The sequence below is a fragment of the Carassius carassius genome, chromosome 18 (genome assembly GCF_963082965.1).
Source record: "Carassius carassius chromosome 18, fCarCar2.1, whole genome shotgun sequence".
NCBI lineage: Eukaryota > Metazoa > Chordata > Actinopteri > Cypriniformes > Cyprinidae > Carassius > Carassius carassius.
Genome location: NC_081772.1, coordinates 18,153,038 through 18,174,579, shown reverse-complemented (window position 1 = coordinate 18,174,579; position 21,542 = coordinate 18,153,038). Strand labels below are relative to the sequence as shown.

The 21,542-nt window shown below is 38.1% G+C and overlaps 3 protein-coding genes across 3 annotated transcripts; 1 reads left to right on the top strand and 2 right to left on the bottom strand.

The window, feature by feature from the left end:
- Window positions 1-882: 882 nt before the first annotated feature.
- On the bottom strand, window positions 883-5,740 carry LOC132092601 (proteasome subunit alpha type-7). Its single transcript, XM_059498902.1, has 7 exons — window positions 5,539-5,740; window positions 4,604-4,730; window positions 4,228-4,352; window positions 1,801-1,923; window positions 1,595-1,714; window positions 1,431-1,493; window positions 883-1,316 (listed from the first exon to the last, which is right to left on the bottom strand). Exons 1-7 carry the CDS (start codon window positions 5,638-5,640, stop codon window positions 1,221-1,223), a joined length of 756 nt encoding a protein of 251 aa, XP_059354885.1. The 5' UTR covers window positions 5,641-5,740; the 3' UTR covers window positions 883-1,220.
- Window positions 5,741-7,504: 1,764 nt separating this feature from the next.
- LOC132092599 (zinc finger protein 521-like) lies at window positions 7,505-13,191 on the top strand. The gene is made up of 3 exons (XM_059498901.1): window positions 7,505-7,717; window positions 8,872-9,069; window positions 9,872-13,191. Exons 1-3 carry the CDS (start codon window positions 7,678-7,680, stop codon window positions 12,508-12,510), a joined length of 2,877 nt encoding a protein of 958 aa, XP_059354884.1. The 5' UTR covers window positions 7,505-7,677; the 3' UTR covers window positions 12,511-13,191.
- A 4,032-nt stretch (window positions 13,192-17,223) lies between these two features.
- LOC132091905 (probable G-protein coupled receptor 132) lies at window positions 17,224-21,135 on the bottom strand. Its single transcript, XM_059497991.1, has 2 exons — window positions 21,025-21,135; window positions 17,224-18,964 (listed from the first exon to the last, which is right to left on the bottom strand). Exon 2 carries the CDS (start codon window positions 18,960-18,962, stop codon window positions 17,889-17,891), a length of 1,074 nt encoding a protein of 357 aa, XP_059353974.1. The 5' UTR covers window positions 18,963-18,964; window positions 21,025-21,135; the 3' UTR covers window positions 17,224-17,888.
- Between the last annotated feature and the right edge of the window lie 407 nt (window positions 21,136-21,542).

Below are 21,542 nucleotides of genomic sequence, written 5' to 3'. Positions count from 1 at the left end.
TTGTTTTGGATTGATCAACTATAGATGATTCAACATGTTTAGGCGTTTGATGGGATGCATCTCCATTTTTCTGTTTTTCTTATTACTCAAGATGATTCAACACAGTAACATGTTGTTTGTCAATTGTTTTATTGAAACATTTCTTATTCAATGAATAAATTGAATTGCCAGTATGGGTTTCACATTTTCATCTATTGAACTGTCAAAAAATATTACTTTTAAGTATGCGAGTGTATGCGGACTGCATGTCAGGACTTCATCAGTAAAGAATAGTAGGTAAAAACCACTTGGAGCAGATTCCCTACATCATCTCTGAAGCAACTGGTTAATGTTTCATAGACAGCTTTCAACTGGTGACTATTCAAAAGTTGTATAACTTTATCCTAAGAAAGTTGAAGGCTGTATTAAAGGCAAATGGTACTAAAAATGTCTTCTTGCCTAATAGCCATTCATTTTGCCCAACCTTGTGAGCTTGTTGAACTCAAAACAGGTAAAATATTGAACCGAGGATGAAGGGTGATTTTTAAATTGTCATAATTGTCTGATTGAGCAGACAAAAGCAAATACCATTGTCAAACTGGTAAAGCAGCTGTATTTTTAAAGTTTAATACAGTAAGACAACTATTGTACAATAGTACAATATTATAGTTACAATAAAGCTTATAACTGTATTCTACTTGTTATAAGCCATATTTTAACATTTATTCCTGTGATGGCTGCTTAATATTTATGTAGAAAAAACTATACTGTATATATATTCCCCAGTCTTGATAAAACCACGGTAGTACATGAATTCGCATAAATCCCATATTAATATTGTAAATCATAATCATCAAAGATGTTCTTAGGTTTTCATCACATCAATATAAACACATCAGTCCATTTGTACAAACCAAAAGAGTTTATTAGGAAACATCAGTCAAGAGCACATTCCCCCAGAATCCTCAGCAGTAGCAAAAAGCAGAGTCTGAAAACTGACCAGGACCTACAAGTACATGCTTGGTAACCCCCAAACCTGAACATGCTTTTATTACTTGATTGATTTTACAAATATTTCCTGGAACAAAAACATATTGACAGATACTGAGGGTTGAGCAGAAGACTGAGAGACCGTGCTCTTAACAGATGAGAGGCCGGGGGGGAGGAGGGTACAGTGTGGGCCTGAGCTTCTGCCCATATAAACAAAACTAAGAGAGGAGCTACACAATTATATAAGTGATTTACGAAGATTTCTTCTGCTTCTTCTTCTCTGCCTCCTCCTCTTTCTCCTTTTCTATTTCGGCGACCAGCGTCTCAATCTCTTTGGACTCCAGAATCTGTGAAAGAAGAGATGAAAGGAATGCTCCAACATTAGACGAATTACAAGATTGTCGTCAAGACAACTGTAAATAGATGAAGAAAAAAAATATCAAATAAATCAAATGTTTTACCTTTAGGGGCTGGTTTCTTCGAATCACAGCCAGCTCGATGTTCTTGCCCCCGGATTGCACAACCTGTGTATCACAAATCATATACAGTTGCAAACATGTTACATCCTGTCAGCTTCACGACATGAGTGTTTTGAATGCATGTAACTATGGTACGTGGTGTTTACCTCTAGTAAAGCTTTGATGGCCAGTTTGATGGCATCATTATCGCTTGCGATGGCTTCATCCGTGTAGTTTTTCTCCAAAAACTCCCTCACCGTCTTCGCACTGCGTCCGATAGCATTTGCCTGATGACACCGGTGAGGAGAGGTTCAATATGGTCACAAAAAGAGGGACACCTGAATGTCATTGAAACAAACGGCTCTCACTTTACCTTCCATGCGTGGTATGTTCCAGAGGGGTCCGTCTGATACAGGCGTGGAGTCCCATCATAGTCGAAACCAACGATCAGGGCTGAGATACCAAAGGGACGGCGTCCGTTGCTTTGAGTGTAGCGCTGATGCACGAGCAAAACACAATGAATACAGAGAGCAAAATATCCAAAAGAGTGAGTTACTGTAACAGTTTAAACTATTGCAAAGGTAATTTCTGTAAATTCATGATTTACTCCATGATTAATCACGATCAATCAAAAATAGCGCTATGACACTGCAGTTATCGAATCACAAAGGCTGCAATAGACTTAAATAATTCAATGTGTGCAACTCCATACAGTGTTCTTTAAAACACGAGCAGCTCATGATCTGGTGTTTTTAGTGTCTTTGAGTGGCTAAAAACATTTCCCTTTTCTGCAGAACACCGATAATAATATTCTGAAGAACTCTGGTATCCAAATAAAATTGGACGTCCCTGACTTTCACCGTACAGACGAAAAAAAACACAGAGTCATTTTTCAGTCTTCTTTTTTGTGTTCCACAGAATACATTTAAACATACAGATCCCTTGTTCTGTGGATTTGTCCTACCACGTCAGATTTTGCTAGCTCCTATTAAAGGCAGGGTAGGTAATACATGTATAAACAACTTTCTATATATATCAATGCATAATTAAAATGTAAGTACTCTGATAAAAAGAGTATAAAAATCGAGTGACTCTAGACCGTTTAATCTGTATTAAACACAGCTCATTATTTCCATTTCGGGACGAAACATAGGATTGGCTTAGGCCAGCAGTTCTCAATTCCAGTCCTCGCGCCCCACTGCTCTGCATATTTTGCACGTTTCTCTTTGTTAACACACCTGATTCAGATAATCAGCTCGTTAGAAAGGAACTTCGTGCATGAACTGTTTTTCAAATGTTCATTGCTCCCTACTCCCTGAGCAGGGGAAATTTGTTGAAGTTTACCTCACATCGAAACATTCATTCACTGATTTGTGCTGTGCAGCGTCTTTAAACATGGACAACTGTTACATCATATACCTCTGTAAATCAATACAATTTAAATTCACGTCTTGCACACTTCAATGCACTTTGATTGGAACATATAGCTACGTTCGCTTCGAACTGGAATCATGGCTGAATATCCTGTGATGTCCACTTCGCAGGGCACTTATGTTCGAATAGAACAAATGTCTGAAGCGCTAAAAGAAACGTTCAAAATGTGCAGAGCAGTGGGGCGCGAGGACTGCAATTGAGAACCGCTGGCTTAGGCGACTGTCACTCTCTCGCAACCATGGCAACCACCCTTTTGCCACACATGACCTGCCCACTTGCGCGTGCACGTTTGATTTGAGGAAACAGCACGTTTGATTCAACAGGCACGGATCCTAGGAATACCAAAACAATGGCAGAGAAACAGCAAGCAAAATTCACAGTACCAGCCTATGCAGTTAGTGAAGGCAAACCAGGCAAAAAAAGGAAGACAGTAACAGTACAAGAAAAGGCAATGAACAAAAAGTCTTTAGATAAACAAAGAAATAAAACGCGAGTTTATATCGGCGTGGCTTTCCAGCGATGGCGAGAACTGAGGGAACTCAAGGGGCTGAAAAGTGACTCCTTGATGGCTTTATTTCTGCTGGACAGGTAAATCTTTCTTTTTGTATTTTGATCATACATATTTTTTTCATGAAGCATGTGTCATTAGCACACGTAGCTTCGTAATATAGCTAACATAACATTATTTAGCGAGCCGTAGTAGCGGCTTTGGAAGGAGCCCAGAAGGGAGGGGGTGGAGTGAATGGAAATAATGAGCTGTCTTTAAAACAGTCGTGAGAGGTCTACAGTCACTCGATTTTTATACTTTCTTTTTCAGAGTACTTACATTTTAATTATGTATTGATATATAAATAAAGTTTAAACAAATTTGGAAAAAAAGTTTTTTATACATTTTTTTTTTTTTTTTTTTACCTACCCTGCCTTTAAAACAGTGGGTATTACAATTCGACAATGGAAATGCTTCTGTTAAGTTATGGATTAATAACGTCTACACCTATAACAACCCTAAACCTACCATTACAGTAAACCAAATACAGTAATTATGCATTATATATTATAGCTAGAAGGGATACAGCTACAAGAATCCAGCAAATATTTTTTTTCTACCTATTAGATTGTTTTATTAAAGTCTACACCTACACTAAACCTACCCTTATAGTAATGCAGATACATTAAATATTGTTGTTCAGCATGAGAAAAAGGACGCAATATTGATGTGTGCATGCGCAGTAAACACTGGTAGGAAAATCTGACGGGTAGGATAAAATATCAGGACACCGGAACAACATGAGGGTGAGTAAATGACAGAACTATGTATTTGAGTGAACTACACCAATAAATGGTCTGTTTGTGAACCGGATGTCACCTGTTTGAGTGTGGCGATGTAGCGGGTGATGTACTCCACAGTAACGGGGTCCTCCACTGTCAGTCTGTGGCTCTGGCACTCTACTCTAGCTCTGTTTATGACAATCCTGGCATCTGCGGTCAGACCTGGACAAACATGATCAAAAACATGATCAGATCACTCATATGCATTGTAGAGTCCAAATGAAGAAATTATTCTTTCACGTCAGTGGTTTTTAATTAATTATCAAGAGGCCCCGGTTGCAAGATCTATTTTTATGCATCGTTTTTTTTTCATAAATAAAGTGAATGGTGACTGATAAACCTCATAATGTCAGAACTATCCCTTCATGCCATTGATTACAAGCACAGTGCAGGTGGAAAAGAATGAATCTTACCTGCAAAGGCCATGCACACATGTTCATCTAGAGCACAGATCTTCCTGACTGTCCTCTCCTCCTGAAGCTTTGCCACAGACTTCTTCTCAACACCCAGCACAACAATATCCTTCCCCCTGATGCCAACCTTTAATGAGAATATTAATAAAAAATAGTCAAGGTTAGCTTAATATGCAGTTTTGTAGCATTTGAATAGTTTAACGTTTACAAAAAAGAAAAAAAAGTTAAAAGTTGAGTTGAAGTGAGTTTTGAAAACTTTTATTCATGATTAACTGTTTTTATACAGTCTAAGGTTTAACTATGGGCACATCGCCATCTACCGAAACTTTTGTCCATCACACCCACACAGCCTTGAGAACGAAACTACAAGAATTATAGTTATAGTAAAGCCCAAAAAAACGTAATATGACAAATAAACTGAAAAAAAACCCCTACATTTCATTATTTAGGGGTTATTTAACAGTCGTGAAGTTTAAAACGAAGCCAATAAAGTAAAGCCAGACTTGTGAATTCATTGATTAGTTAATCGGCAAAATGATAAAAACCCAATGTTCTTTAATTTATTTGTAAGAAAATTAGCAGTGTTTAATATTCTTTTACATAAATGTGATAAAAAAAAAAAATATATATATATATATATATATATATATATATATATATGAATATATTTAGTTTACATCAGGACCGTCAGTCCATGCTAATATTAGCTGCAACATGCAAGTCACGCTTAGCTGTAGCATATCAATGAAATCGCTGCTAATAAAGCCAACGACCCAGCTGCTTCAAAACAGTCTTAATCAATCACAGTATTTAGTCGTGTATCCAGCGATGGTTCGCTATAATCATCGATCAGTTGGTCATCAGTGTATAATTGTCTAGCCGTTAGCCACCGCGCTAAAGCTGCGGCTCAAATGTAGCCAAATAAACACACTCACTGCTGTGGAGCCCTTCTTTACTGCTTCCTGAGCATATTCCACCTGAAACAGGTGACCATCGGGAGAAAACACTGTTATAGCTCTGTCATATCTAGCTGCCATTTCTGCACACTAGACACAAAAGCACGAATTAAGGTGAAATATTTGCCTCGACTTCAGACTCGCAGCACAGGAGGTTTCGAAATTGATTTGCGCATGCGCATGAACAGCGCGCATTGAATGGTGGGACTTGTCATCTTCAAAGCACGAAACTCAAAAGTAAAGTAAATATTCTACAAACAGGGACTTTGATAATGATGAGGGCCAGCACTTTTTCTCCTTTATAATACCAAGGCGCCAGATTAAAATGTCATTTTAATTAACTTCAACAAATAAGAATACATATGATGCATCTGGGAATAGAGGGTTTTGTGTTCGGAGACCACGGAGCAGTGTTCAAAGAGACAGAAATGCCCACCCACTAGTATTCCTTATCTGTGTATTCCCTCAAACTAAGCTAATGAGAACCTTCTGTAGTGCTCGCTAACTTTCACTACCTCAGCATTTCTTATGGAGTCACTGTGTGGGACATAAGGGGTCTCTGAGCAAGTGTGACCTAGCTAATGACTCAATGCAATGACTGTTCTGAAGTAAACCAGCTTGTGGGGGATATAAACATATGGAAAAGTGCATTGGGGAGTGTCTGCTCAGAATGATATTATGCATATTGTGTTAAGGTAGAAACCTGCAACTGTATTTCACACATTGCTCATTCTGTAATTTAACTAAAAAAGGGGTGACGTAGCCTGGAGGATACAAACATCTGAGAAGCTGTGTGGAGAAGCAGTGATTCACATATTTACACATGTTGGAGGGGACTTACCTGTTTAAAAAACTTTTTTCAGCATTAGTTTATTAGGTTTACGTTGACATTTTATAAATTAAATGCTTATATTTGTTGTAAACTGTCTCTAAATGTTTTTATCTCAGGGGATATGTCGCCCTTTTAGGGATATAAATCAAGATATAAAACTTGCAAACAAACTGTGACTTTGCTGCTTGTGTTTTAGAAAATCAAATCTTTTTGTAATCTTGACAAAACACATATTGTTGGAAAGGTCTGACAGTCAGGATTCCATATTTTGTAAAAGAAGTCATATTGTGACAGAAAATAATTGATTTGGGACAACAACAAAAAAATCATTAGAGTTTGGGTGTCACCCAGTGGTTGTTTTTTCGGTATAGTGCCCAAAAACAATCTCACAGGAACCACAATTTTTATGATATCTAACCGTCCATAATCCATAATAATGCTTCCTCCAGTGAAAAAGGCAAACCCCTTGTTGTCCTCTCGCATCAAAATCCACTATCATATTTCTGTAGAACTGTTTTGGAACTAAATTATATTAAATCACTTGAAGGATTTGTTTATAACAAACACACAGCTTTTCTTCGTTGTGGAGTCGTGGACTTTCATGCGTTGCATTCTGAGGGCACCATGTAATTGCAGAGAATGAATTGGTGAAGTAGTGATGCAATGCTAAATTTCAAATTGGCATTGATTTTTTTTCATTTGTATTTAATTTTATTTTTCTTATTTATTTAGTTGTTATTTTTATGGTGAACTATATTCCTTTAAATGCAGGTCAATTGTCCTGTTCCTGAGGAAATAACCCATCACTTGTGTGACGTGTCTCTTTCAGAAGTGATCTCAACAACTTCTCAAACTATGCTCAGATTTGTCAAGATTGTCAATCAAAAGTCAGATTTCAGTACAAACTCAAACATTTCTCATCAAAATTATCTAAAATCAAACTATTTGAGCGATCCTAACCACATATAGCAAATATTGTCACGTAAACAATGTTTAGTGTTTAATTGCATCTCTTTTACTGCATTTCTTTAAATGTGTGCGTGTGTGTAGGCTACACAGTGATTACGCATCTCGAGCGCGTCCCCGGTGGCGCAGAGCGTGTCATCCCGCCGCTGTAGGCGGACGCGAGCCCCTTTGCCCGTGATATTAATGTGCTTTACCATTATTCCAATCCCCGAATCAGTTCGCAAGTATTTGCTCTTGTTCGCCGGTGTGTTGTCCTGCATTTACAAACACTGGACAGCAACTTAACCTGTTTGTGTTGACAGCTACTGAAGTCCTGTGCAATGTCTCGTCGAAAGCAGGCGAAGCCCAGATATTTGAAAGGTACGAAAGGCTTTTTATTTATTTTATCACTTGCTTCCTTGTTCACTGAGGCGAAACCCGACTGCAGGATAAACCGACTGATAGATTGTAATTATTTGCAGATCATTAGGCTGAAAATCTTTGTTTCTGGAAAGATCAAAACAGGAGACAAGTTTTTTTTTGGAGCAGAACTTTAATCACGTTTTTGAGTAATGTAATTTCATTGAGAGGGGTTAGTCATCACTCTTGTATGTGATGCACATTAATACGGATTGATTTATTGAAGAATGATTTGTCATGTACTATGATATTAGTAGGCTGTTGTGTTTAGAACAACAACGTTGTTTCATCTGAAGTCAAAAACCTGTGTCATGTCACCTTGAAATCACAGAAAACAGATACGGAGTACAAGAATAAAATGAGTGAAAATTAGCATTTTTGTATAAATAATAAGAAATAATTGAATTGAGCTTGGGTGAACCTGTTTCCCTATGTGTGCACTTATAGGAGCTGCACTTTATTTGCTTATTTAGTTTTCCCGATTGAGATAGATGATTCAGTCCTCCACTTATTATAGCTCATAGCATTTTATTATAAAAATAACAAATAAAAAAAGACCCCATGAAACTTTTGAAGGATAGATATTTCAATTCTTTTCAGTGCACCCTTTATTTAAAGAGCAAACAGAAGAATATTCCCCTGAAAATAGATCAAAATGTTGATATTTGTTCACACCAGTGGCGTCACTAGGCCCTTTTTAGGGGGGCTTCAGCCCTAAACCTCTGCCCAGCCCCCCTAAAAAAATATTTGATAAATAAAAAATTTTATCGCTTCAGTTCCCTTTAAAAAAAACTAATTTGCCCCCGAACCCCCCTAAATACCTCACATTCAGTACCTCAGTGATTATAAAACTGTGCCATATGCATGTTACTGGATAAATGAATGAAACTAGTTAATAATGAGCATTAGAGCATTTTTTTTTTACATAATACCCTCATTGGGGGCTGAGCCCCCCTAAAATGAAAATCCTAGAATCGCCCCTGGTTCACACCTTGCCCTTCTAGTGTACTGTTATATTTTGTTCCTATTATTGGTAGGTTGTTAAATTATATGTTAAATGTGAATGTCTTTGTAACTACCTGTCACTCTTTCTTGCCGCAATCTTTTCCCCACAGGTCAAGACAGAACATTACATAAGGAGGAAGATAGCATGATAGTGGAGAAGAAACATTACTCCTGGGAGAGGAGGAAAGAAAACAATGAGGAGTGGGAAAGAATTGAAAAAGAGAAGGATGAAGATGCTAAAGAGCACAAGTGTGCAAGCCTGCAGCAGCCTGAATCATTCTCCCAACAGAGACTGAAGAACTGCCACGGTGCAGGTACACACTCCCACACTATCCTTCATTTTATAGTATCATTTACATTGATAAACTGTGAATATATCCATCTCTCTCTGTATCTCTCCACAGACGGATTAAAAGGAATAAAGACCTCTAAGGTTTTATATTCAGGGTTTAGTGTTTCTGCATGTTTGTGTGACCTCTGAATTAGGTACATTTGCAATTCCCTGTTTGCACACTAACAGAATGAATCATGCCTTTACAAATTGTTTTGGATTTATGATATTGCAATTACTAATTGTGTGAAGACACATTTGATGTTTTTAATATGTTTTATCCTTTAAAGCAGTTAATTCGTCCTTTTAATTTAGCGTATAGTTTGGTAGCATGGTTTCGTTTTTTGGATTCCTCTTGTACATGTTCAGTATACATTAAAGTAGCAGCACTCCATTTGTTCAAACTGTGAATCTAGTCCTCTCACACTGACAGCAATTTTAGTCACAGTGGGACTGCTCATTATGTGGCCACATACCGAGCTAATAACATCTAAAAAAAAAGTGTGAAAAAGAGCATCCAATTCATATTTTCGGTGTTTATCTTGCTCTTATGAGGCTGAATTATATTTTAACCCATCAGACATAGCTAGACAGCCCTCTTGAAACAGAAGAGTAGAATTCTTAGAAATAACATAACATAACATTTTGGTTATAGTGCAATTAGTTGCGTTTTAGTGTGTTACTCCTTAACAATGTTGATGTATTTTCAGATTTATTTTTTTTAATAGCAAAAACATTTTTATGTTGTAAACACATTTTCCTCTCTTCTCTGTCCAAAGCAAATCATAATGTGGAGAAAGATGAAGCATGTTGTCTGGCTTTGCCTCTTTCCACTGGTCTTTTCTCCTCTGACCATGAAGATGGATGTGACCTTGGATTCATAAGAGACACATATAAAGATCCTCAGAGACTTGGTCAGTGTCAGAGGTCAAACACACCTTTGCCTGGCAACAGTTCAGTACCTCTTAAAATATCCCAACAAGACATCAGTAGTGAGACCTTCATAAACAGTAAAAAGGGCTTGAGTATTAAATATGAACAGGGTAGTGCCATACCCTCCCAACATTTCTCTCTTTCCAATGATCCACTGAATTACATGGGGGTCACTGAGAAAAGACAACCTCTAAATTGTGCGGCACAAGATCAGTCAGCCCTCTCAATAGCAGAATGCACCTGTACCACATCATACATGTCCAGCCCAGCCACTAAAAATACTGCAGAGGTGGCATTCAGGACAATGGCTTCTGCAGAAAAGAGAAAGTCTTATTTTAACACAAACAGTTGTTTAGGAATCTCCAAAAAACTCAAGGCTTTCAGTAATTGTGTTCATTGTCACAACCCCATGAACCCCAGAGAACATCCACAGACCCAATACATGGAAAACAAGATCAGCTGTAGTTCTGCAAGCCTAACTTTTCCATCTGAACTAACGGAGCACCAGAAAGAGGCTAATGTCATGCTAGGCCACTCAGTTTTGCTTGAGGCCACAATCACAGCGGCCGTTCAGACAGTCCTTCAGTGTAGCTTCTGTCCTACATTGTTAAAAGACCTGAAGGCCCTTCAAGAGCATGTTCGGCAATCGCACAACTCTGCTTTAATCGAAAGCAATGTGTTTTTCTGCTTGCAGTGCTTCCGAGGATTCCTGACAAAGGACACGCTAGATAATCATGTGCAGCAGACCCACTGTAAAAACCAGAGCCTTGAACTTGATCCAAATCTGGAAAAAAGAACAGGACAGAAGTCTTTGATAATCTGTCCATACTGCACTCATTTGCCTACATTTAACAGCAAGTTAAAACTGATGCAGCATATCAGAAAGACACACAACAACATTAACTTTATGAACCATAAAAAGGGAAGGATGACAATGGGTTCGATGTCACCCCAGTCTATCAAGAGTCCAGGCAAAAAAAACGCATTATCTTCAACTGATTTAATCTGTGACCATTGTGGGGCTAAATACAACAATCCAGATTTGTTTCAAACTCATTTTAGCTCTCACCTGAACAGTATGTTTCCAAAACTTACGTGTCCAGAGTGCTTCAAGGATTTCCCAAACCATGAATCTTTTAAGAAACACAGAGTTTCTGATTTTAGCAATACATCTACGCTCTACATCTGTGGAAGCTGCAGTAAGCCCTTCCCCATTGTCAAAGACTTACATGGACATCTACTTGAGATGCACACCATTGTGTTTTACCATTGTTCCCTTTGTCAGAAGGTGTTCAGCTCCAAGATGTCTATTCAGGTTCACCTGGCCTCCGAGCACAGTAACAGGAGTATCACGTTCCACTGTACATCCTGTGAATGGGACTTCAAGCAAGAGCATGACTTGCACCTGCATGTCAAACAGAGGCATCTTGACAAACAGTGCAATGTGTACTCTTGCATCTTCTGCACAGACTCCTTTACCACAGACATAGAGCTGCAGTGTCATATCACAACACATAGCGACAAATGCAGTCCCTGCGTCTGTACCAAGACCAGATTTCCCCTTGAGGTGCCCTTACATGAGAAACTCTGTGCCAAGAGCCAGAGCACTGAAGGTAACAACGTGACCCCTCCACCTGTCTCTGAACCAGTTGCCAAGGACAGTGCTGGGATGCTGCCAATGAATAGTGAAATAAGAGAAGGTAAAGTAGAATCGCTGTTCAGCCCTCCCACCGAGAGCAAAGAGAAGGCGAATCTGAATGATCCTATGTTTGTCTGTGAAATCTGTGGAGCTTCTTACACCATGCAATCCTTGCTCGCCAACCACCAGCTGCGAGATCACCAAATTCAGCCCGGGGAGAGTGGAACTCTCAAGCGCAAAGTGAAGGCAATCCAAGGGAGCCACAAATGCAAAGACTGTTCCAAGACCTTCTTCACTGAGATGGCACTGTGGGAGCACGTCCAGACTCATCTAGGCCTCTCCAAGCACTACCAATGCCCCATCTGTGGAGAACGCTTCCCTTCACTGCTAACTCTGACTGAACACAAGGTCACCCACAGCAGGAGCTTGGACACAGGCAACTGCCGCATCTGCAAGCTTCCACTTCACAGTGAGGAGGACTTCCTGGAACACTGTCAGAGGCACCCGGATCTGCACAACTCACTCACAGGCTTCCGCTGTGTCGTGTGCATGCAGACTGTCACCTCCACTCTTGAGCTGAAAATTCATGGAACTTTCCACATGCAGAAGGTCCAATGTGATGATCTGATCACCAGCTACACAGATCCCTCCAACCTTAATACTGACCTTAAAATCTCCTCTAGTGTTGCTCAGCAGGAAACTGTGACTGTGAACATTAATACATTCAACCATAAACTCAGAGACAATAAGACTAGCATTTATGTAGTCAACTGTTGTTCAGCTATGGCTCTCATACCGGAGGAGAGAAGCAATGAGTACACTCTCACCCAGACCACACCAGTGTGATTCAATGGCAAACCCATAATAAAGGACCTCAATAGATGTACTCTTCTGATGCTTGTGATCTGGAATATCTGTTTGTATTGCAATATGTATTTATGCCTTAAATGTGTGAAGCCATATGATGTTTGCGTGAGGCTGTTTTCTCCCATCCAGTTTTAAAAGTATTTTGTTTTGAGATGCTCTGCAAATGACTAATTCTCCCAAATTCAAGGCTAATCTTCATTGGACACTTCTGAGGTTCTGAGCTCAGATTTACTGCCATATTTGGAAAATTTCCTCTATGTTTGTTGTGTTTAAGATAAATCCTTGTGTTAAGAAATGGAACTGGATCTAGACAGTAATGAGTTGCTGATGACTGAAACTGCAGATGCGCAGAGGGGCAGAAAAGAGGATGAGATGTGGGCAGTGGGACTTGATGTTCTGAGGGAAAGAGCCATTAGCAGTGTTTTATCTAACTGAAATCTAAGCAGGCCTCTTGGTAGACTTTATGGATTAGATGTAGGGCTTTTGGACAATGACATCTGATAATCACAAAACAGTTGAAATGTTATGTATTTTTATTTTGTATTATGTCCTTTTAGTAAAATATCTTCATCTCTGCCTTTTTTTTATATTTGTGACTCAAAATTTCAATTATGTGTCTTGTTAATTGTGTATCTGTATATGATACTCTGTTGCAGAAATATAAATAGCTTTTGTGGTTAAATGTGCGTGTAAACAAGATCATGAATAAATAATACAAATAATACAGTGATTATAATAAGTAATACATTTTATAAAATTACACTTTGTTTACAGTGAGGTTGGCAATGTTTCACTTGATATTGTTATGTATCGTATCAAGGTTCAGTAATGCATCTTGGCAAGACATTTTTACATTTGGGAGAACAATGAAATTGAATGGCAGGATTTGACTTCCTTCATACTACGCTGTTTCCTCACACTAGAGTGTTTGTGCATTTGCTGATCATTTTATAAGCAGTACAACTACCCAATGATTTGCTGTTAACTTTTAAAAATCCAACTAATATGATGTCAGTGCATGTTTTTGAAAAGGAAAGTGAGGTAATAGAGCCCTGAAGTCCCAGGACCTCATTTGGAAATACCCCTCAATCACCATGACAGCCGATGGCCTTTGACCGTAGACACAGGAAGGAAAAGCGACATCATTAAAGCACGCCTGTTCTGTAAAAAAATGCATTTTCCAGAAAAAAAATATTGTAAATACACTCAGGCATACATTTACCAGTGAGTGCAGGGTGTTACTGAATCTGTACAAGAACACAAAAGTCTGTATCAGAAATTTGACAGGGTCAATGAATTGTCAGCTTCAGTCTCAGTCTGATCATCCCAGAAAATGTTTGGTTTAAAACATGAACTTGATTTTCCTTTTGTGTATCCAGGCTTTAGGCCAAGATAAAGTCAGCTGTGAAAACATGATGCCGGGTAATGCCCGAACCATCTGTCAATAAGCGTCCTTCGAGTGTGTCGAGTGCAGAGAAGAAATTACTTAAAAGACAGTGCAGCTACAGTGAGCTTTGATTTTGCAGGGTTAAAAATGTACATAAAGTATAACACTCAAAAAACAAAATACAGCTGACCATGATCCTTTATGTTCTGTGTGTTAACAGAGCAGTCTGACCTGCTGTCCAGGCTCACTCCCAAGAAACTGTGGGACTATGCCATGTCAACATCCTCCCAGGATGGAAACTGGGGTGAAAGGTTCCTCTTCCTACTGATATCCAACATCATCTCCTTTGTTTTTCTCTTTTCACATTGCATCACTAATCATCTCTCTGCACTCACCCTTCTCTCACACGTCTCACATATCCAAAAATCATCATCTGAGTACTCCCGTAAGTGAATATCCAATGTTGTACTTGAAATCTGAGGTATATAAAAGAGTAAACAGGAAGGGCGCTATGATGGCCCTCTACTAGTGGATGGGGGCGGGATAAATGCTCAAATCATCTGAAAAGGTAAAAAATGATGTCAGTGTTCAGAATTTGCCTGATCAAATTCTGATTTTCAATTACTGATAAATTAGACAGTGGAGAACCATTAAATGAACGACTGCAAAGTGAAAGTGGACAGCACTGACACTTATTTCCCGAGTATGTGACACAGCACCCGAAAAGTGTTTTTAACTGGACTTGTGATCTTTTTTGTTAAACGATGTTGTCAAATACTGTAACAGTAGTGTGCATTAGTTATAATACTAATAGGCTACACACTCACAATACAATATGATAGGCCCACTCGAATATGATTTGCGATAAGTTAATATAAATTAATGAAGTAGTAAAGCAATTGTATTTGTAGTTTTATCAAAGAACATTCGGTCTTTAGGCTGCTGTGATTTAGTTGGAAAGAGCGCATTAAAATCAATGACAAAGCTTTTATACAATTTGGCATGTTCACATAATGACCAGTAGATGGAGCTGCGAGAATACATGTAAAAAAAAAAAAAAAAAAAAAAAATATATATATATATATATATATATATTAAGCATTCATTCTACAGCAAAATTTGAATTTACTGCAATTTGCTGTATTTTATTAAATTTTAAAACAAAAATTTTAGAGAATAAAGTAGGTACAGCTAAGGCTACACCATGGTTTTGGCAGCTCTTAATATGAAATAGTAGGTGATATATTTTACATGAGAAGTTCATGGCACTAAAATGATATGCTTTTGTGAGATGAATCCCTACAGATGGAAAAAGGCAGGTGCGTACGTCTACGGACTGAGTGCCTGAATACAGGATGTTTTCTGTAGAGCCTTCCTTTCTTAATGTTTCTATTAAAAATTCACATTTCATGAAAGATATCAAGAGGGATACTACGAAAGGAAACAGGAGACAGAAAATCCAAGCGAAAAGAACAAAAGGAAATGGCTTTCTAGAAACAAAATCAGTCTTGGAATCTGTTATAGATTTGAAGAGAATTGCATAGTCTGTACATCAATGTAACACCTCAGTTTTAGGCAAAACAAGGCCTTTTTCTTTTCTTTTTTTTAACTGCCATTTCTACTGTCTACTGAACCCAAGAATTAGGAATGGCCTTAATCTGTGAATTTCCAATGGCAAAGATATTTAACAGAAAGAAGATTGTTTCCCAGGATATGGCTTCACATTATGTTTCACACATTCTGTGTAAAATATAGTTTTGTTTATGCCCAGCACATCACAACATGGATGGGCACCAGTAGGGAGATTGTTTTTTATTGGCTGAGGACAGCTGCTGGCTGCTTAATTATTCATTGAGGGAAGGGCCAATTAGGAATTGAGTTAATTATTCAGGATGTTTACAGTGGAAGGAGAGGGCAGACATACCAGATGACCATGAATTTGTCTGGCTTTTTGCTTTTTCATGAAAGACCAAAAATTTTCATATGCATTTACTAAAAAGTGTAGAGGAAGGTTGCTAAACTATTGCAGTTGCTCAAAATGTAATCAAAAATAAAATAGTCAGTATTTTTATTTTTTGTTGATTTATTAGTCTACACATCTCTCATACTTAAAAGAGCACACAAATGGATTAGTTTTGATCGACCCAAACTTTAATCATCAGACCACAGTAACCAACAATTCTCAATATTTAATGCTGAAATTACAAATATCACATATATTACCCATTTAAATTATTTTGCACTGTGTCCTTAGAATGCTTTGTTTCTGTGAAAAACATAAATAAATAAATAAATGTTTTCAGTATCTGTTTAAAAAAGAATTTATTTATCAATTTTAGTATCATACTCTTAAAACCATGGCAAATTCAGAGGAACATTTTTTGGTGCTTCTCTTGTAATCTCGCTTGTATTATTTACAGTTTCTTAGAAGAGCGGAATTATGTGCACATTGTCCATCATTATTTGGTGACTGTATGAGAAAAGCTTGACTGAGATTTATTATGGTCTAATTTACAAATAGAAATCGCGAAAATGGGACAAATGGGAAAATCAAGCAAAATAAGAGTGTTACACCTTTAAAAAAAGGGAATACAACAGAATGTGTAATGGGTCCTGAAATTATGACATTCACTAAAATAACAACAATTAGTCATAATGCAAAACACAACCATTAAAAAAATCTTATAAAAACAATAATTTATAGAAATATATACATTACGTTTGTACATAATAAACTTGCCAAACAACACTGTCATCACTTAAAGACATGCAGTTTAACGCTGACAAATTACATAAAAAAAAGTGATTCTGTATGTTGTTTGAAACAGTCGGTCTATGATATTAGCCAACACACCATCCATTAGCCATTTGAAGCTTTATTGCACATACAAGGAAATCACTTGCCACACTTTCAGAGAAAAAAACTTACAAAAATTGAACCTTTAGTGGTACAACAGCTTGTCACTGAGGCAGTACCCTAAATGCAGCATCTTGTCAACATATTTACCCCTAGAGGGTTCATAATAGTACCATAAGTGTACATATTACTACATTACATATTACTATGGTAATATGTATGTAGTATGTCTGTATGTCCTGTATGTCCACACGTAGTGGAATGACAATAAAAGCTCATCTTGACTTGACTTGTACTACATACTTGGGGAGCTTCTTTACCATGACAAGCCATTGTAACTCTAAAGGTAAAACTTTTTTCACATTTTTCTGACAAACAGCAAGCTCTAATCTGATTGGCTGGTTTGATACACCTTTAGGGACTGCAGTTATATTTTCACCAGTCCACTGGGAAACAGAAATCATGTAATGAGCTTCTACAATAAACCGGTCACTGTATTTGTCCTTATTCTACCCAGTTTGTAGCACCAAATCTGTGATCAGTTTTGAGGCACTTAGCAACTAATTACAAGGTTATCCCAGATTATTTCTGTTAATTTATTGGTATTTATACCTTTTGGACAGGCAGAAATTCTGAGAATTGTACACGTTTCTTGATAATGTTTTTTTTGTGAACTTTATTTATGTACAGTATGATATATTTTGGTATGAGTAATAAAGGCCATGTAAGATCAAAATCAAACAAAGTGAGCCAGTTTCAAAAGTGGGCCAGATGGCCTCTTCCTGTACGTTGAGTTTGATCTAGAGAATATCGTCTAGATATGAGTCCAAGATAATCAGAAGCTGCAGCTCAGACTGGGGTGTTACGGAAACTTTCTGTGACGGAAGAATACGAGAATGTAGGAGGTATTAAATACACAGAGACAATCTTATTGTGAGATCCTTTCAGTCAAAAAAAAAAACACACAATAATAACAGGAAAATCACTTTAGTTTTTTTTTTGCCAGATCTGTCCAACTTCAAGATGTCATTGTGCTGATGTATCAACCCTGACTTTTCCCTTTCTTCCAAGTGATGGCACATCAGGCAAAAAATGTCCAATGCATCTAAAATTTTAGCATGCAGAGAGACACGTCCTCATTTGATCGCCCTTTGTTGGGACGGGGTCTGAATTGCTTTTGGAGCTGTTCATGTTGTGCTGGCTGCTGTGACTCAAGTTGACTCTGTTCCACAGCGACGCCATGCTTCTTCTGATCTCCTGACGGATATTGTTGCTGGACAACACGTAGAGAATGGGGTTGAAGGCGCTGTTGAAAGTCGACAGCCCCAAGGAGATTTTGTAGGGCGTGTAGATGTGCTGTTCAAAGTGACATTTCTCTTGCAGCTTGGGGAAGTGGAAGGTAATGGCACGCAAGAGCAAGATAATGTGGTACGGAGCGAAACAGATCAAAAACAGCGCCACCACCGCCACAGCCAGGTAGCGCACCTTGTTTTTCTGATGAGGATTGAGGCTCGTGCTGGCCTGGACGTTGGCAAGAATGGCTCTATTGGTGAAGATCAGAATGGCAAGGGGAATGCAAAAGCCAATGCAAACACGGGCGTAGCTGAATCCGGTAACCACTGCTGAGCTCTGGCTGGGCTCAAAACAACGGCGATTTCCTTCAGCAGCATTGCCTTCAGGCATCATGAACACAGGTGCGTGACCCAAGCCCACCACCATGTAGATCGAAAACGCCACAATAACTGCGATCCTTTTCTGGCGAAGACCGCGAGATTCGATGGCGTAAACCACCGCCACATAACGGTCAATGGACACGCAGCAGAGCAGGAAGATGCTGATGTACATGTTGTTGAAGAACACAAAGCCAGTCACTTTGCAGGCCATGGAGCTCCAGGGCCACTCGTGGTTTCTACTGATGTACACCGTCCACAAAGGCAGCGTGAAGAGGTAGGTGAGGTCGCACACGGACAGGCTGAGCAGGTAGATGCCGAGGACGTTGTTACGACACACCTGGTGGAAGGTGAGGTAGACCGTGGCCAGGTTGGCTGGCAGGCCGATGATAAAAACCACAATGTAGAGCACCATCAGTGGAACGCGGTCATCTTCAACGGATATTTCACAGGGCACCTTCACACTCTGGTTCATGGTCGTCAGGATGCTCTGTGCCACAGTGGACTCCTGCATCATATCTGGGAGGAAAAATAAAGAGAGAAATGAGATGTAGGGGTGAAACAAAACTGTGGGAGCCCTGCACTTGACAGTGGAAGTAACAAATAATTCAAATCATTCCCGTGGTTCATTATTTTGTGGCCCTGTTTTAATAATATGTTCCCTAATTTTAGTTAAATCGTATCCACTTTGTACTATTTTGTTTCCTCATTTATTTTGAATAGCTGCCACATTGTACTAGGTCATTCTCTTAATTGTTATAAATTTAAATTGTTTCCATGAGGCAATGTGAACATTTCTAGTTTGTATACATACAATATCTTTTTTTTTCCCAACATTTGTAGGGCTAAAAAAAGTAGGTACAGTACACATTTTGAAATAAAAATAAATTAAAACGAAAGAAAGTTTTACTAATAAAAATGGCCCAAAGACCTGAAATTAAAAAAATAAAATAAAAATAACAACGGACTCAAAAAGGTAAAGGCCTATTTCTACACTAACACCAAACGTTAAACAGATTAGGTGTGCTTTGAAATTTTTTTATACTACATTGGTCATATCTAATAAAAGTACGGTAGTTTCCCTTTGACCTGAAAGCAAAAGGGTAAAACTCTCCAATATAACCGCATGACACTGTATGTAGTGTTTCAGTGTTTCTGCATGTCTCATCCACAGTAAAACAGCCACATTCCTTTATCTCCATACAGCATGTTATACCACTCCCTACATTTTCCCCAGCTAGACAAGACAGCCACTGAAATATTCATAGAGACCCCATCTTCCACAGGGAGAGGGGGAAAAAACAAAACAAGTCCATCAGAACAGAAACATGCTAGTGGGAAAACACATATGTTGCCAAATGAATTATATGAATCATAGTGTAACGGTCTCTAGACATTTGAGAATGTAAAACTGAGTGGTTATTGATACCAAATTGAATAGACACAGTAATTGAGCAAGCTATTTTTAAAGTTCAGAGAGTAATGACTGTTAAACCACCCATATGTTTATTCAAACTACATACTATAGCTGGCTAAGAGTCATTTTCTTTCTTTGTTGCTTCTTGCTTTTCACACTAAGAAAACCCTGACCTTGACCATGAACTCAACAGAGTATTGAGCAAGTAAATAGTGCAAGTCCTCAATTTGACCTAATGACACAAAGACAGTTGGACTGATAATAATGGCATTGACGGTCAGTTTCAAGAAAGACACGGATACAAAGACAGTGGAGGGAGGAAAAGAATACCAACAGCATTATTCTATCAGTCTTCATTGTGTTCTGTGACCTCCTTAAAGTCATTAAATCACTGCACGGGTGTTAAGACAGACACTGTGACTTCTGGATCAGATGAAACCTTTTATTCCCTCGTCACATATCATTAGTGTCAAGACACTGGCTATGCTCAGTCAAGTGTAGGAGACCTTTATTTTTAGACGCTCCAAGCTGATTTGGACAAGCAAGTTCAAACATGATGCTCTACAGCAAGAAGATGCCAGACATAACATTATTTATTATCGGATTTTTATTTTATTTTATTTAAAATCAATGTGCTTTAAAGGTATCAGAACAGAGAAATATATGTTCTGAGTCTAAATTAAACTTGACATCTTCATTAAATATTTAGGACTCCTTTGTTTGTCATAATACCTACACCAAAATCACACCATACTAAACCACTCAAGGTATTTATTTTTTATTACTATCTATTTATTTGCTAGAAATATGACATTTAACACGTTAGACCTGTTTTTAAAACCTCCTTTGATTTTAATTTAATTTGCCAACTTTCTAATGAATGATCTGCTAAGGATTATCCAGCGTTGTAATCTTAGTTAATGTACATTAGTATTAGCTGTAGAGTGTTTCAGAGAAAATCGTTTTTATATTGAGGTTAAAAGTTGAAAAGCCCTGTTCTAGATAATTAAAACACACGGCCAATCAGGTTACACGTGAAAACACACATGCACATCCTATTTCAGATTGTAGGTGTCCTGAAAAAAAGTACTTCTTAATATGTAAAAGCAAATATGACTTTGATTTTCTTTAAATGTATAGCGGTTAACATAGTAGATCTTACCTCTTAATGGTGTTAAGAAAGCGTCCGCTCTTTATCCATAACCACTGAACTTACTGTAGTGTAGCGCTCCGCGTGAAGTGACGAGGAGCAGCGCGCGCACAGTTTACCACAACAGACAGAACACGATCACATGATCCTCGCGCTTCTGCTTTCTGTGACTGACAGCTGTCTCACAATGTTGTTTCAAATGAATGAAAAAGAAGAAACCTCCATGACGCAGGCGCCCATCGGCGCGTGCTGGGTTGTGTGAGTGAGTTTTTCTCAAAACCAAAACAGGGTAAGGTAAATTAAAATTTCCTTCACTTGTTTTAGTGTGCAAAAACTTCCAGTGAACAAAGAATGATAATTACTTTAAATATCAGCACCTTACTTGTCATAACCCCAAAAAACTTGGCACCTCAGATGTTTATAATTTGTAAGAGTAGTGTTTTCATTACAGGTTACAAAGTTTATAATCTTACAATTACATATAATCTAATAACTACATTTATTATTATCAACAATAATTTTGAGTTTAA